The 18,636-nt window shown below is 34.1% G+C and overlaps 1 protein-coding gene across 1 annotated transcript in view; it reads right to left on the reverse strand.

Moving 5' to 3' along the window:
• RAPGEF6 (Rap guanine nucleotide exchange factor 6) overlaps positions 1–18,636 on the reverse strand; it is a 164,313-nt gene that overhangs the window by 10,468 nt on the left and 135,209 nt on the right. The window contains exons 18-26 of the mRNA XM_070937314.1: positions 18,319–18,559; positions 17,218–17,601; positions 15,432–15,643; positions 14,606–14,729; positions 13,890–13,913; positions 9,922–10,142; positions 8,559–8,740; positions 6,897–6,903; positions 6,536–6,670 (exon numbers count right to left, since the gene is read on the reverse strand). Coding sequence (XP_070793415.1) covers positions 6,536–6,670; positions 6,897–6,903; positions 8,559–8,740; positions 9,922–10,142; positions 13,890–13,913; positions 14,606–14,729; positions 15,432–15,643; positions 17,218–17,601; positions 18,319–18,559 — 1,530 coding nt within the window. The remainder of the gene's footprint in view (positions 1–6,535; positions 6,671–6,896; positions 6,904–8,558; positions 8,741–9,921; positions 10,143–13,889; positions 13,914–14,605; positions 14,730–15,431; positions 15,644–17,217; positions 17,602–18,318; positions 18,560–18,636) is intronic.

An 18,636-nucleotide genomic window follows, 5' to 3' on the forward strand; every position in this document is an offset into this window, starting at 1 on the left:
ACTTTTTCGGCAGGTTGAATGCTTTCTCCCAAAGAAGTCGTTCTGTTTGCACAGTTATATGCTATACCTCCTGCATTGCTTCTATTTAATCAACATATTAAATAAAGGCATATTGATTTAGCTGTGCAAGTACAGCTTGAATTCTCTGCAAATTTTGTTTCACTCTATTTGCAAACACGGTAAAAGTGCTGGAGGATTGCCTTTAATAATAATAATAATAATTTTATTTCTATACCGCCCTTCTCCCGAAGGACTCAGGGCGGTGTACAGCCTATTTAAAAACACAAACAAAACAATGATATAAAATTTAAAATAATTAAATAAATGGCTCAAATTTAAAACCCCAATAAATTTAAATACCCCAATTTAAAACTATTGTATTGATAGTCCGGCCTGGCGGAACAACAGGGTCTTCAATGCGCAGCGAAACACCCGGAGGTCAGATATCTTACGAATTTCCGGGGGCAGTTCATTCCACAGGGCTGGGGCTCCCACAGAGAAGGCCCTCCCCCTGGGCGTCGCCAGCCGACATAACTTGGCTGACGGCACCCTGAGGAGACCCTCTCTGTGGGAACGAACTGGTCGGTGGGAGGCTATTGGTGGCAGAAGACGGTCTCGGAGGTACCCGGGTCCTATGCCATGGAGCGCTTTAAAGGTGGTAACCAACACCTTGAATCGCACCCGGAAGACCACCGGGAGCCAGTGCAGCTCGCACAGGAGGGGTGTCACATGGGCATAACGGGTTGCGCCCATAACCACCCGCGCGGCCGCATTCTGGACCAGTTGGAGCTTCCGAGTGCTCTTCAAGGGGAGCCCCATGCCTTTGTTTTTAGAAAGACCAGATATTTAAGAAAATATCTAATTATATAGAATTTTAATTTTGTTTCTCATTTAGCATATGATGGTAATATTGGTCTAACATCTCATTTGTGATAAATTGTCCACAACTATCTCTTTTTCTGCTATGGAGACAGTTATAGTTAACTGTGGCTTTATCAGAATAGACTTGAGGTCTTCTAGTAGGTGTTTGGATGATTTATAATATGAGGGTTTCTTATTATCTAACCATTATATTAAAAAATCATACTTTTAACCTAATCTTCAGTTTCTGAAATGAGGAATATGTGGTGAAGAAGCTGGAAAAAGAAAAACCAAATCAAAAAATGGTGTGAATCCAGCAAAATCTAGGGAGAAATAAAAATGTGCAGCCTTTTGGTGCCCTCTGATAAGAGAAGCAATTGTACATGTCCTATATTCAAAACACCCTTCTTTCTGGTCACATGATTTGAGGCAGAACTGCTATTTGAGGAGTTGAAAAGAATTCTAGAAGCTTTGCTTTGCCTACTTTCCCTGCTACATTGTACGATATTCTATACAATCACTGTAAGATAATGTGTGTACACCTTAACATACTGCAAGTAGAAAAAGAGAATCATTTGACCTGGTTATTGGTTGGAATTATACAAATATTTTATCTATAAGCTGCATTTTAAAATGGGGAAACGTTTTATCATCTTATTCCATTGTTTGTGATGACCAGAACTAAACCTGCACAGAAAGCATTACAAATTATTTTTGGTAACAGAAAAAAAGATCATAAGCAGTTTAATCCATAATTTTCATTGTTTTAAAATGAATTTAATTTAAAATGTTGCTGGGGAATCTTCAAAGTGATATAAATATGGGGCAACCAGAAAGAAGAAATGTTTTTGGCTCTGCTTCTTCTCTAGCATTCCAGCTATCCATAAACTGCCTTGATGTGGGAAATCTTTGTTTAAGGAGGTAATTGTTCTTTACCAGTCTGAATTAAGAATTATAGGGGACAAGAAAGGAATATAATATTTATGTAATAAAGAAAAATTAAACAGTGACTATAATTTATCTGAATGTCTACTTTTTCAGTTTAATTAAAAATAAATGGAGAGTGAAATATGAGCTACCTGTCTGTTTCTAGTATTCCTCTGGGAATATCCGTCCTGGCATATACAGTTATTTTTTGTGAATGATACATGCAATACTGAAGATGTCAGTTTACCTGCCAGTATAGAAAAGAATAATCTCTTCCATTGATGTGAGTATCAATTATCATTATATATCAACCTTAGAGCTGAGTCACAGTATGTCACTGTGCAAGATTCCTACAAATTTAACCTGCATTAAGTTTCAAACTTTTTAATCTTTTGGACTATAACTGTTGAAGCTCATATATTCTGTTCTAGATCTTAGCTTTAAAAAGATCAGAACATAACAAAAGTTTCAACAGTTGTATTCCATTTTTCAATTACTTAAACTGAGCCTCAGGCAAAGTTAATCTCTTATTTGAGATTGCAGCTGAAAGCTGATTCAGAATTTAAGGGAAATGTCACAGTACATACAACACATTTATAGTTTTGGCTTTAGCTGATATAACAGACCCTGAAGGTATAGAACAGGGTTGTCAAACTCAATTTCATTGAGGGCCGCATCAGGGTTGTGTTTGACCTCGGGGGGCCGGGATGGGCGTCGCCAGGGTGGGCATGGCCAGCTTTACATCACTCGTGTCGGGGGCGCATGTGGTAGCCTGAGCACTCTGCCTGTGAAAACACAGCAGAGCTCTGTTTTCGGCTGGGACGGCCTCCTGCAACCCTTTACCAGCAAAATCAGAGTATGCTGCCCTCCCGAGTTCCATTTTCGCTGGCTAGTCCTTTGCTGTTTCCGGGGGAGGGGGGGGCATGGGCCAGATCAAAGCACCTCACGGGCCAGATCCAGCCCCCCGGCCTTGAATTTGACACCCCTGGTATAGAATATGAGGGTCAAATATGAGCATAATATGGAGTTTTGAATGTCTTTTTTTTTTTACATTAAAAAGGTCAAACACAATAAGAGTTGTCTGACAGTGAGATGGGCAGCACAAAATTTAAACAAACAAACAAACAAACAAACAAGTGCAGACGGATTATTTAATTCCCTTTTCCCCTTCTGTTGGTCAACTAGAACTACTAATCTCTCCAGATCCGCCAGGTACTTTTGGGCCTACCTCCTGATAAGCAACAGGAAATGTTGCCACTCCAAACTATTGTTTACCAGCTTCAAGCAAGGCCTCATCATCCATTCAGAGGGTCAGAACACCTAATATATTCCTTACCACTCTCTCTGTCTCTTCTCTCTCACAATTTTTCCTCTTCAGTGATTCTGCTTATTGAGAAACCTATAATATGAAATTGAGATACCCTAATACCTAAGGACACTTCACGTTTCTCATAGTAAGTTTGTGTCTTTTTTTGCTTATGTATACAAATGCATATAGGTACTATATATCCTATTAAATATTGTTATTCCCAGTTTAGAATTAAAAAGACACTAGCTTATTTAACAAAACTATCGATGACAAAGGAAAATATACACAATATCTCTCATAGTGTTTCTCCTACTTAATAGTACTATGTTTTAAAAATATCTTGCGGGCTTGATGATTGCAGAAAACATCCCCCACAATATGTACATTATTTCTCTTTAATTCCTTTTAACAACCTTCTCCAACCCAACATCCTCCGGATATGTTGCAAGAACTCACAGAACTCCCATCAATTTGACCAATGGTTGTGATAAAGCAATGGAGAGGGGAAGGCTGTCAAATACTCTTATTTACAAGTTTCTTTTTAAATGTGGGGTATATAATGAGTTTGTAGATTAAGCGGAAGCAATCACTAACATACGTTCTTCCCTAATATACTGTACTTCTGAGGTTCATAGATGAGATTTGTTCCCCCATTAAAAAGTAAATGAGTTCTCAAGTCAATCTCAACTCCTTATGGTTAAATTCATAGAGTTTTCTTGGCAGTATCATGCTTCATTTGCTTCGATATTCTTTTGGCTGAATTTTCAATTCCTGAGTCCAACTAATAACCAAGGCCAACTCTTTTCAACAGCTGAGATCAATCAACCAAGTTCAACTATATGCTGCCACTACCAAGGCAATGAACATTTGTATAGTATTTCACTTGCTGTCTCTGAAGGACTTAATAACTCTATACAATGCTCTGGTAATCTCAAAAATTAAATTAAATTAAATTATTAATTTATTACAGCCAAATATCAAAATCTTCTAATTTTAAGAATGTTTATGAAAGGGAAGTAAAACATTGATTGATCATGACTGAGCTATTCAAGCGAGGGTAACATTACTTAAAGGAAAATAGATACATTTACAATAGTTATTTGGCTGTTATGCATTGATATACAGTTTAATATCTATATAACTAATATTTGTATGCATCCATTAAAATAATATTTAAGATGTGAAATTAAATGATCTGATTACATAAGTTATGTAAAAATATTATTTAAAAGTAAATACTCTACAACTGTATAAATTATGCTCTATAAATTATATGTTACTTCAAAGACACGCATTTCAGATAAATAACTGTATATATGTTTAGCATACCATACTGATGTTATAATAGCAATTATAGTTTACGAAGTTTTTAAATATACACAACTGAAATTTTTTCCTCTTAGATAGTAAATTGCAAAACACAATCTGAATCTGTATATTATAACTAACTGGGATTCTAAACAAAATATGAAAAGTGACTGATCCATGCTTAAGTTTTTTGAAAATTCCTTGGGCATCCTTTGGACTTCTTTCCAAGTAAATATAGACACAAGCAAACAGTAAGACTTGAATTCTCTACTCAAATTTTATGTTTATGGCTTTAAATATTTCAAGCAGCATAGCAAGCCTTTTTTGCACTGTTTTATTTATTCTGCTAATATAATTGCAATCTGCATGAATTAGCTTCACCAATAGAACTAGAAGTATATTTTTAAAAACTGCTTCATGGGAAGTAACCAGCTATGTGACAAAGCAGCCACACCATTATTAGCACAAGTGAATGAATTGCATATGTTATACCATATGATTGACTAAGGGCTAGAAAGAATGATAGTAAAAGCATATTTAAACCAGAATTTTATGTAGCCTGTTAATTATTTATTTACTGATTGTTTTGCCTGATACACAAAGCTAACCAAGCTCCATGGAAAGAAAGTCATAACCTGATACTTAAGAAGGGCTAAGCTTGGTTTCCTAAAAGATAGCTGGAACAATCAGTGCTCAGAGATCACCATTAGAATTTGTGGCATGCTTTTTTTCTAAATCGCCTAAAGAGAGGCAAATGCCCCCCACTTCTACTAATAGATTCATATTAATATTCAAAGTGAACAAGATATAGAAAAAAATATCTTTATCATCTGGCCATTTCCATCTCAAGGGGAGAGGAGGAAATGAGAACGATTAACAGAAAACATTTAACATCTATGAAAATCAGGGCACAACAATGCCATGAGCTGAATAACATGACATGTCATATTGTCTTCCTTCTTTTTGGTCTGAATTGTGGACACAACCACATCAGTGAGCTATTGTTTCCATGGTCGCTGACTGTATGCCCCTCGTTACTGGGCCTGTCCTTTTGCTTCTCGCTTCTATCCCTCTCTCGCGTGCATGCTGGCTCCATACGAAAGGTGAACGCTGATCTTTCCCTGGAGATACTTCTTTCCCTGAATCTTCCAAAGGGGGACCCCATTCTTTTCCTGGCTTTGTACAAAGGCTCCGGCTTGCCTCTATCCTCCTCACTTTCTCGCTTTTCGATACTGACTGATCTTTCTGCTGTCTTGCTAGTCATCTGCTGTATTTTCTTTTGCAAATAAGCCCCACCTATTCCATAGCTGCGATGTCCACTGTTCTTGTTGCTTGTTTCACTTGCAAGAGAGGAAGACGAACCAGACAGATTAAGCTGGCAGTTTTCAGACCTCTGTGAGTTACTAACTATAAAGAAAAGAACATATAAAACAAATCACATAAACTGCTTTTCTTCAATATACATAATGTTACACTTGGATAAAGTACAGAAAGATACACAATCCTGACGTTAAATAGATAGTGACAAAACTGTGGATGTTTCATTAGTTAAAGGACAGATCATCTAATTTTAGTTCTGTAATGAGATGCTAATCAGTGCAAGGGCTACTTTTGTCAAACCAAAGTCTATTCTTAAAGGAGAAAATCCTGACAACAAAAAATAATAGTATTATTAATAGTAACCTTAGGAGCATAAGAAAGTAAACTAAAACATATGTTTATGGAGACGAATTCCAGCAGAAGTAAAGTTTGGCGAGATTCAATGAAATGAAACTTGCCAACTAAATATTCAAACAAAAATATACACAAAGTTCTCTGGCTCTTATTAAATTTATTCATTTTTAAAGCACACAGAAGAACACAGCAGTTTTGGAAGGCTACTGCAATCAATAACCAATGTATCTGTAATTAGGAATTTATCCAAGGCAGCCCAATCATAAAATATCTTGGGCACTATTTTAAAATACTTTAAACACATTTAGATACTATACACAATAAGCTTTTCATAAATGTATTAAGCTTATCTTGTTCTCCACAGTTAAAATACAAATGCTAAAATACCTTGAGTGTACTGAAGAAGGCAAAGTCAGATCAATTATGATGCAGTCTCAAGGCTGAGACTGCTCTTACCTTTGCGTGGAGATTCCTGAGGGGAAGCAGGAGGGCTAGAATGCAACGATGATGCCACAGACATGTCATCTTCTGTGTGCTTTTTATTGCTTGGTTCCTCAGATAAACTAAGTGACTTTTGAGGAGAACCTGCACCTATGGATAAAATATTTACACTTATAATTCAGCCTGGAATATTCCTACAAATGATTGTTTTGTTTCATTTTGTTTTCCCAAGATACTGTCTATTATTTTTGAACTCTTTCATCAAGTAAATCTGATCAAGATATAATTTGGGGGGGGGGGGCAGTAAAATATGATATTTATATATTTACAAAATTGCAAAACACACAAGATAAATTAATCATATTCGTTTTAGTACTAAGAGCCTATTATATGACTTGTAATTTAAAGAGTTTTACTTAATTTGGCCTTTTTAAAAAAAATTCTGGAAAAAAAAATTTTTTTGACCAACAGAAATCCTGACCTCAATAGGGTAGAGATGCAGCTCTCTAAACTATCTCTACAAGAAAAAAGTGGAACAAAAGTGGCACACTCCACCCTACACAAAAGAGTTAACAGAATTAAATTATTCTGTGATATCCCTTATTCTGAACATCTTTTACCATGTTATGTAAGAAAGCTGGTTGCAGTTTAATCTGCCCTTATGAAAGGAAGTTACTTTTAAAATCTGACCAAATACAACTACTTCACATCAGTCATCCCTCCATCCTTCCTGCTTCATGTCACTTCCCTTCTCTTAAACTAAATAGTTTAAACCAGGAAGTTCTTGATGAGATCACATTTCAAACACCTGGCCAGCAGTTGCTTGATACTGACTTATAGTTAGCTCTCAATAAACCCACATATCAGCTATATGTTAATAACAACAATAGCAAGATTTAAGTTGAATAATATTAGATAAGTTTGGCTGTCAAAAATATTGAAGTAGACTTAGAAAGAGTCGAGTTATGAATGGCATTTGCCATTTGACAGACAGCCTATAGAATGAGAGGATACCAGCTGCACTTTTATTAAATTTGCATTTGGGGGGGGGGGGTCCACTATGTGCTATTTTCTCTTCTCTCCATATATAATATAATACCTCTACTTTCAATCCTAGGACTTCAAAAGTACAGTTTTGAAATATATTTCCCATATTCCTCTCAAATAACTCCCACTATAATTTTAATTGTAAATCAAATTTTTTATGTAACTGGGAATGGTTTGTGATCTTCTACTTGCAGGCAAAACATGAAAAGGGACATTGTTGCAGGGCAGGAAGAAAAATCCAAATAGATTTATCCAATTTTGAAAAAGAAAATGTTTTCAGAGTTGTTTCAGACTACAATCTGTCAAAACAAAGATTGAAGATGATTTGAATTTATGGGATTATTCATCATATATATTAGCTCATTTGCCTAAATTTATGGTAATGAAACAAAGACAAATGTATGTGCTCAGAAACAGTTTTGTATATTTACAAAATAAATATGGTCAGATAAATTAATGATTTTTGGTTATTAGGACAAGACAAAATCTCCATCAAGGAGAGCTCAAGGTGATTTTTCCAAAGGTGTTTTTTCAAAAGACAATTGGACTTCGGTTTTTTTTGAAGACGTTTCGCTTCTCATTCAAGAAGCTTGTTCAGTTTCCTTGAAATTTATTCAAGGAAGAACAAAGTCCAATTGCCTTTTGAAAAAAGACCTATGGGACAACCATGACCTGGATGACTGAGAATCTCCATAGATATTTAAGGTGATTTGATGATTATTCCTGGACATCATCTATAAACCTCTTTTCCTAGAACCAAGATGAATTTCAAATCCAAGAAGTCAGAAAACGCAATGCAGATTAAAACTGCAGAGGTTAAAACTAACAAACTGCAAGTTTAGATTCAACTTTGATCAGAGTTTCAGAAAGACTTTCTTTTTTTTTTAATGCTATGTTATATTTTGATATTAGGTTTTTATAAATATATATTTTATTATTTGTATGAGCCACCAAAGAGAACAGTGTAGAAAAAATACTCACTAAAAACAACGTGGTCTTTTGCTGGTCCTTTTTTCCGAATGGGGTACAGATTAACTGCTGGAACTTGAAGAACTTGACTCATTCTGTTTTGCTGATGTAAGTGGGCTTTTGTGGTTTGGCCAATGGACCTCAATGGCATCGGAGACATCTCTGATGCTTTTGTACCTCGTCTTTCACTTAAATTTTTTGTCACTGACATTGGAAAGAAAAGGAATAACACACACCCAAGCATCACAATTAAAGCATTAAATGGGATGCTATTGAAATAGTAAATGACATGTTGAGTGGAGTACCTCTGGAGTCAATTATACAACGAGCTGTGCCATCAAAATTAGGAGAATATAACACAACTATGATTAAATGGAGTCCCGCTGATGGCTATAGGTCCACTCTCCTATAACTAAATCTAAATCCATATTTCCACTAGGTGGCATACTCAACTCACAACAAGTTGTTGTATTTCATTTTTCATTTTACTCAAGTACGAACACATATTGAATTCTACATTTGTTGCTATGCTACCAGGAACAATAGATTCCTCATGTCCTTCTTATTCCTAAGAAACTAAGGTTTTAACATTAGAGAAATAAAAATATAGCCCTGAGTACTCAGTAAATTGAAGACCTGATGTTACTGCAAATTATGAAGACGTTGCTAATAAATGTGGAGCATACATGGATAACTACATTGAAGTATAGAATATATTCACCCTTTACTGAACTTTATAGAAATAGCACAGCATCAAGCAAGGTCCATTTCCAAGAAAATGGCTAATAACCACATAATGCTTGATGGTCTGTCATTGTATAAAACTAAGTAATTTCTAAAATTAATTATCAATTGTTCATTCAAACATCATTTTTGCATTTCTGCTGTTCTTCATATATAGGAACTGAAAACTACATTTTGGAATTAATTGCCAAAATGTGTGTAAGCTTTATTATTACTGTAATATACATGAATGCATTCTAAATGTCTGATTGTAATACTATTTACATATTAAATGTATGTTAATAAGAAATCTATTTTTTTCCATTTTGCATTATAATGGTATAATTAATGTTCTTTTGTGATGATATTTCATCCTTTCTTTTTCTTGGCATTCATACTATGTTACTTTTATTATTCCTTAATTCTACAAAGTGCTAACTTGGCAACAGTCCAATGTACTAAGAGAATTTTGGCAAACACAAAGATTACTAGTAAAAAGAACCTTTTCAATTTTATGCAAACTCAATCAAAAGTCAAATAATTACATGATAATACAGATCAGGTCTTTTCAGAAAATTCTGTATAACATTCTGTTTTAAATGACTCGCATATTTATTTAGTGAAAACATCACCCCCCTTCAATTTTTTTTTTAAAAACTTACAAGTGCTGTATGTAGGCTCACATTGAAGTGACATTATCTGGATTTTTTCTTCATCTGTTTCCACATTTAGGTTGGATAGGTACTGTTTGACTTTCCTGGCCATCTGAGCATCTTCATACAACTTCTTTGCATTTAAAAGAGAGCTGCGCCGAGCACGTTTTTTGTGAACCCCTCCTTGAACATCCAACATGTTTGAATTTGTGCTACCCTGACTCAGTGACCTGAAAAATAAGACAGCCATTATGTTTAACTTTGCTTTGATTATGAAGAGTCAAAGCAGAAAACACTGAGGCAAAATGTTCTTCTATTAAAAGCGCATGCTGATGTCAAGTTAAAAAGAGATGGAATGTTAACAAATTTGTTCCAAAGTAACTTGCAAAACCGGTAACAGAATCCAGAAAAACATTTCAAATAAAGAATGTAATAAACAAAAACTGGGCAAAATACGACATAGGTTCCTTCTAGTGAATGAAGCGAGGATCCTTTCAGACTTGAACTGAAAACCTAAATATGGAGTTAAGTTTGTAATGGAAGATGAATTTTTCTAAATTCAGTGATATTAAAAGTAACATGGCCCAGCAGTCTGAAGTAAGTACAAAACGATTATTAACTATATTTCTTTTCCATTCTGTTTCTGACCTTGAGAAATTGAAAGGACAATATACTATAAACATCATCATTTCAAAAATAAGAAAAAACTTCTTCATATTATATTCAGTTGCTTGTAACAATATTCTGAATAACAGAACATTGGTTCAGTATTTTTAAAATCTTTATGAATAAACTGAATGGTATCGCTATCAAGAAACATTAATTTGACAGTTTTCTGAGACTATTCTATTTCTCAAAGGGAGCAAACATATTTCCTGGGATGAACAGATTTATGTATGAAAGACCTATGTGTACTACTGGACAATCTTCCTTGTTATTTTATGCCAGTTGTCAAGCTTGGAACTGAAGACTTTGTGTTGAAGTTCAATGGAGGAAACTGCTGGAGAGAAAGTAAATACAATCCCCCTCAGCTACATGTATGGATTATGATTTGTGCTTGAATAATCAGAGCATGTTTTGACATGACTAATTTTACTTATTCTTATTGCATCTAAAATATAATATGGACAATTGTGAATATAAACAAGTTGTATTACTTTTCAAGCCATGTACTTTCACAATTCCCAACCCTACACTTTTTTAAATTATAAAATACAACTGAGATTTCACTTTGATCAGTTTAAACAATATGATTAATATTAAATAAAGTAATAATGCTTGGCATGAGCTGTGGTAACATTGATTCTCTACCAGTAACCCTTACATTCCTTTAAAAATCAACTATACAACATGAAACTTCTTCAACAAGATTCTGAAATTCAGCAAAGGGCATTGCTAATACTTGCAATAGCCCCATTTGTATGGCAAATATTTAATGTTTAATATTCTCTTCTATTAGTGTTAAATGTTCTTTATATTTTTCTAGCAAGAGTTTGAAAAAACATGTTTATCATTAAATAAAGTCATCTATTCCAAGATGTCAAATAAACAGTAATTAAAAACTACAAACATATTTTAAAGAGGGCATAGATACAAACATTTCACAATAAAAAAAGATGAATCTGAAGTTTTTCTTCCTTTTTTTTTAAAGGCAAGAGAAAAAGAATCAATAATGGATGTTCTGGTAAACTGTCGAAGATCTCTAAATTACAATATAGGAATGAAGAATTATTTAGGACCTCTGTCATACAATGCAATAGAAGGAGAGAAGTAAAACTAAATAAGGATTGATTTCTAGAATGTAAAACTGGGAAAACTGAAAAAAGGAGAGAGCAAATATCAGATTCTAAAACGTGAGTTTTAGATCAAATAGGTAAGATTTCTTGTTCATTTTGATACAGGGTATTAAAGTTTCAGATGATTTCTCTTTTAATATTTCTGAAAAGAAAAAAAATAACTAATTTCAAGGCTACAATTATTTCAAGCTGATGCTATGTACAACATGTGCTTCAAAATCTTTGGAAGATAGTCATTTATTACTTTCTGATACGCTTATATAATTCAAAGTTAAAAACATAATATTAAATACAGAGTGAACATTCATCAACAAAAATATCTTATTTGCATGAAAGAGATTTTTAAACTTTGAAAGCATTTATTTCAGCACAGCAGTATTTCAATAGCATATTCTTTAAAATATTTGTGCTGAACAATAAACGCTGGAAGGTTTTGTAAAGATAAAAGATATATGAATCTGAACTATGGGAAGGAAAAAAAGGATACTGAATTAAACAAGCCATACAAAGTTAAGTTAATACACATAATGGAGAAATGGGTTTAAATAAATGCAAAATTGTAACATTATGAAATCTGATTGCTAATTTATTAACATTAAAAAAAGCAACAGGTTTAGAATGTTGCACACATTTTTCATAAGGAATTTCACAAACTACAAGCTGAAAAGGTGAAACAACTAAATAATAGCATTCAAGATTATAAACCAATTTACCTGAATGATATGGATACATTACGGATATATTTTAACAGCTCGCCAACTGAAAATTGGCATGCATATTTTTCTTAAAACAATCATATTATTAAGCTCATGTTCTTTGATTTTTGCAAAGTAACCATTTATACTAGTTGGAAGGAAATGGGATTTTGTCTCTTGTTTTCCTACTCTAAGCAATCAAGAATAAATAACTATTCATTCTCTGCATCACCTTCACCTGTCCCTGTGGGAACACAAAATTCCAAGTTTAAAATACAAATAATCTATTAATTTTATAAATAACTCAAGGTGGCAAACATATCCAACATAGTTTCGTCCTCCTATTTTCCTCACAACATTGTGAGAGGGGTTGGGTTGAAAGAGAGAGTGACTAGCTCAGAGTCATCCAGCTGGCTTGCAAAACTAAGGCAGAACTAGAACTCACAGTGTCCTGGTTTCTAGCTTGTTACCTTAAGTACTAGACCAAACTGACTATTATTCTTTGATGTACATCCAGATGGTCTTAGACTCATTACATACTATTGTGTCAGAATAGCAAAAAGACTACTATATTGGTCTGGTCACTGCATCATTAAAAATGCTTCAAGATGTGGAGTACATTATGTTTTTGCTACTTATACAAAGATGGAAAGAAAATAAATCATAGTCCCTAAATTCACATATATAATAGATTGGAGATGATTTCGTTTCCATGAAAGCAATACAGCTGAATTTCATAAATAATGCCAAATTCTATGTACATGAATATGGCATTTCAGATATGCCGAGTGCAAATACTATACATTAGAAAAGAAATCTATTACGTCTTATTGGAATTCCTTTGTTTTAGCAGGATCCCTTCCATAATGGCCATGGTTAAGCTGTAGCTAAACTTCTACAGAAGCTTGTAATACTGATGAACCAGAGCCCAGAGCCATGTATAGCTGATACTTGTCCTAATCTGTGGGAACTGGGCATCTCTCAACTTCAATACAGGCCGTTCCTGGCACATTTCAAGGCAACAACATTAAGTCATTCCTTTTCCACTCCTAAACATTAAGCAAGCTTATTTTTCAAAGAAATTATAAGCTATGGAATTTCTCTAAAGTTCTGGTATGTGTGTATGTGCTAGATATCCATTATCAGATATTTGTAAATGTGTGGTCTATATTTTTTAAATCCTCAACCAACACTTAGAATAAATCAGCTGTCAATAAAAACATTTTATCTGCGCCTAAATTGGGTAAATTTCAAGGACTTTAAAATAATCACTATGATTTGCATATAATTTTGATTTTGTTAATGTGTGGGTTCCAATTTGTCATCATAAACCTGTGATCTTAAATTTGGAAATAGTTAGAACAAAGTATTGCAGGGTTAATAAAATGCATGCTGTTGTTGAGGTGCATGCATTAATGATGATGCAGAATGTTAAAAGTTGCATAATTTTGCTTTAAGTCTTAGTTGCATTAATCTCTGCACTTACCCCAAACTCCTCCACCTCTTCTTCCTGTAACCAAGAGCCATATACAATGAAGCATGTATTTAAAAAAAGAAAGCAAAGGGGGGAAAATCACAGTTGAGAGTCAGAAAGGAAAAGGATGTAGACAGGAAAAATAAATGAAAATTTTGCTCAGGTAAAAACACTTTTCAAACCAGTAAAACAATTTTTTACAATGGAATACAGAGACAAAACTTGTTAGAATACATGGTGAACACAGAACACACAAAATACAATGATCTGGGCTTCAAGGACCATGTTTGGGGAACAGGACAACAGGCAGAGGAGCTTCCAGCTAAATGTGGGTATAGTTTTCTAGAAATAGTCCCTTTTTCATCTATCTTCATATGTAGAAGGTTTAAAGGTAATGAACACTATCTGTTTAACATAATTTTAGACCAACTACTATTTTAAAAATATACTGAGTTACAAATTTATCAATTTAAAAATGATTTAATTTAGACATGCTGAGTTATGTTCTAGTTTGTGCAAGATAGACTCCTAATCTAAAATTTTATACACTGTAATATATCAAACATAAAAAAAGATTTACTAGCTATATAAGCATTTCAGACCTCAATACAAATATTGTTTGCTTTCCATTCACATTTACATAACGATGAAATTAAACGAAAGATAAACATGGAAGTACAAACATGCAATTATTTATATTCCACACTTTTCTATTTCTAATGCCATACCTTTGTCTGAACATCACAGCAGGATCCATATTAGCAGAAGTCATTCTGACCACCTGGCGTATCTCTTTAGCAATCATTCTGAGTTTCTCAAAATTTACCAAACCATCCACCTTTGAATCATTTCCTGTACAATTAAAATATGTGGGGAAAATATTTAAGATTTTTTAACATACTTTTGAGGCTGTCAAATTACTTCTTTTATGTATCACAACACATTACTTCATGTTAATATCCTTGAACACAAGCAAGAAGTCGCAAGAAGCTTTAAGACAAGAGAGAGGTGCCAATCATAATTCCAAAATACCCACACCCATTTTTTTAACATCAGCAGTTGTCAGCAAAAAGAACATTTAACAATAGATCTAAACCGCCTCTGAATTTTTAATAATAAAAGGAACTGATAGCAAGGGACTTATCTTAATTTCCACCACTACTTGTTAGTTTGGGAAAGGGATGTTTGTTTTTCCCAGAATTTTCAACTTTTTCAGTCTGAGAATCGATTCTTAAATACAGATCCAAATCCAAGAGACATTTTTTAATTGATACTTTATTCTTCATAACATTTGGAAGCCAGGTGGAATACAAGTTTAATAAATAATAGTAAAACATCTGTCTATCCCAAGTCATTGGGAAGGACTCAATAGATGTACAAAAATGACAAATTTAATCTAAACAACTGATTATGCAACTAAGTATAATATATTCCATAGATAAGGTAGGCCTCTACTCATAGTGGAAAGTTGAAATTCATTTTTGGTGGGCCACAGAGCTTTAAAACAAAAATAACTGAATGCATTATATTTTTAATGTGTGTGTCCAGACTTGCCTTCATGAAGAAATGTAATATCTTTCTTGACCACTGGGAATAGAGGAATAATTGGAGGCTGCATGCTCTGACTGCTAAGGATATTGCGATACTTTGCCATGTTCCTAGATGGATCAAAAAGATCCTGAAGATCTCTAAGGTGTTTTTCATATTTGCTTGGTAACTTTTCCCATGTACCTCTGAGTCGAGCCACTGGTGCCAGATTAAGACCACTGAAAGAAATAATTTAATAGTTAGTATTGTACTGATATGCTTTATCAAAAACATACTTTTAAAACAGCAAAAAGTTAACAAAAGCATAGGTGCTCTAACTACTTTCTGTTGGAGAGCCAGCAACTCCTATCTGAAAATGTTAGGGAAGAAAGAATTTCCTACAAAACTACTTAAAGAAATCCCTCTTAGCGTTGAGAAAATTACTTCTTGCACATCAGCAACTTACTTAGATGTGATTTTGCAATCTTAGATCTTGCAATGTGATGGAGCACCACCATAATGTAACAGAAGCATTCTCTTTTCTCCTTACATCTCTGTAGTGGAAGAAATATTTTCACCTCAAACTGCAGTTAATATTACACTGGAGGTGATAAATAATAGCTATAGTAATACTGGATTAAGCAGATATTCTGGATAGCCTTAAAACTCTTGCCAAAGTATTGTTATTATTTTATGCCTTTTGAGTCAGTTTGGACTCTTGGCAACTGTCTGGACAAGTCCCTGCAGTTTTCTTGGCAGGGTTTCTTTTAGCAGTGGTTTGCCTTTGCCTTCTTCTTAGGGCTGAAAGTGACTGGCCAAAGACACATAGCTGGCTTTGTGCCTAAGACAAAGATAGAATTTACAGTCTCCCAACTTCTAGCTTGATGCCTTAACCACTATACCAAACTGGCTCTCTAACAATGTATTACTTTATGATTAAAAATAGTGACAGAACTGTGGCTTGTAATCTCTGGAATATTTAATCATATTGGCAGCATTTATCTATAAATAATTTCTACCAAAATGAAAACCTAAGTAGATCTGATTGTTAATATTTTCGAATACAAAGGTCCTTCTGAGTCAAGCTCAATTTTTCAGGATTACATGGACGTGTCCATTTTCTTGGCAATAATGCAGAAGTTGTTCTGGGATTTCGCTACCCCATCCCCACCCCAGTTTCCAAGTCTGGCCCACAACCCCACTACAGAAAGTGCTTGGATTGCCATGCAATTGGGACTGGAATTTCTATTGCCAATTGATGCAATTGTAAAGTGCAATGTCACATGACTGCAATGTTCAGCGATGGAAATCCCAACATTCCCAGTTGCTGTCATACCGCAGGAGCACACAAGTCATTAAACAAGAAGAAGGGAATCCTATGCAAGGAGGATTGAGGAGAGAACAGGATGCATAGGTGGACGCTAAGGAATAGGGGCAGAGTTTGAGGGGCTGCAGACCACAGAGCACAATCAGGCCAACAGGAGCTGTGGGCAGGCATTAACTTTCAAGATCAGCCAACCTCCTGGGGCTATTACTGTTTGAGAAGTAAAAATCAAACAAAAACTTTTATAGGCCTGCAAATGGATTTCTACTCCATACATCTAAGTATCCACAACTAAATTTTTAAAAAAGCTAAATCTAAAATTTCACTAATATCACTAATAATAAATAAATATTTAGGTATCATGCTCATCTTAAGTCTGCAAATAACTTTTCAGTTTGTTGGATAAAGTCTATGATCTTCAAATCTACGTATATTCCATTTGCAGTTTCTTGCTCCTCTTTTATTTTTTTTTAAAAGAAAATAACCAACCTAATAACAGCAAACATAGAGTTGAAATTCTTGCATTCTCTGCAATGAAGAGCGATTTTTATGAAATGTTTTACAATCTTCATCCTTTTCAGCTGATTTGTTTCAGATAGAATTTCAGTAGCAACCCAAAACGTTTCTTGATTAATAACATCCTCAAATTGTTTCAAGTTAGTATTTCCTGTTTTAGAATACAACTTATATAATTCATCAATATACTCGGTAGGCTCAATGTTTCGAAACAATTCAAAGTCTCTCATTGAAAGCTGAGTAGCCACTTCAATAGTACTCAGCTGTAAAAGTGAGATCTGGCTCTCTCTTAGCAATTCTTGAGCATCTTCATCTGAACACAGAGTCTCTGTTTCCATATTATTTTTCAAATAATACCTAAAAATACAGTGAGAAGCATATATGATTTAATGGAGTTAATAATTTTGCAGAATTATAGTCCAATGTAATAAGCTAAATAACACTGAAGAAGCAGCCTTTAGCAAAGACAAAACATTCCCTTTTCACCCTGTTGCCCTCAATATCCTTTTAAAATTACTGTGGTTAGATACTGATTTGTAGAATGAAGGAAAGGATAGGAGAAAAGTTCATTAATACAAATGGAGAGATTTGGTATTTTTGCCCATTACTCTTCATTACCAATCACAAGGCTTCTATATAAATTACTCATATAAAGTACGATTGACCTTCCACAAAAACATCATTAAATGTCTACACTATTTTGCCATGGCTACATTTATTCTTTGGGAGTTACTTCTAAAGCAGATTTTTCATTTTCCCAGAAACCATGTTCCTTTTTGGAGTGCATTAGTGTACAATCAAGGTTAGAGCTAGATTAAGTCAATATTTTTATCTCTGATATAGTATTTCTCAGCTGTTATGTTGTTGTTGTTGTTGTTGTTGTGATTTTTATACTTCATGTTGTGAGCTATCTTTATTTTAATTATAAAATATCTGTTGATGTAACACTTCATTTTTACTTTGGTTTATTTAATATAATCTGGCAACTATGTATCAAATCAAAGGCAATAAAATCTGGTTATGGTAAGAAATGCTGCCTCTTTTTAGTATCAAATTGCAAAATGAAATATTTACCTCCCATTGAGCTGAATTCGGTCTGCTAACTTTGAGAACTGGTCAGGAAGCCTTCTCTGTTTGATGACTCCTTCAGTGCTCACAGAAACTTCACACAGAGAATAGGTCTCTGGGGTTCCTGTCAAATTGAATTCATGTACTGCGTGGCTTACAACTTCTTTTGCTGTGGTGTCTTTGCTGATGATAATGTAACAACTCTGTTGATCAGCTTTGAAGACTCTTATAACCTGGTCAGGAATGTCTGAGATTAAAATAGAAGAGTTAACACGTTAACTTATTTCCATGGATGATGCATTATTTCTATTTTTAATTATACAT

Source organism: Pituophis catenifer, unplaced genomic scaffold, assembly GCF_029215685.1.
Source record: "Pituophis catenifer annectens isolate HBS135680 unplaced genomic scaffold, rPitCat1.0.hap2 SCAF_2, whole genome shotgun sequence".
Classification (NCBI taxonomy): domain Eukaryota; kingdom Metazoa; phylum Chordata; class Lepidosauria; order Squamata; family Colubridae; genus Pituophis; species Pituophis catenifer.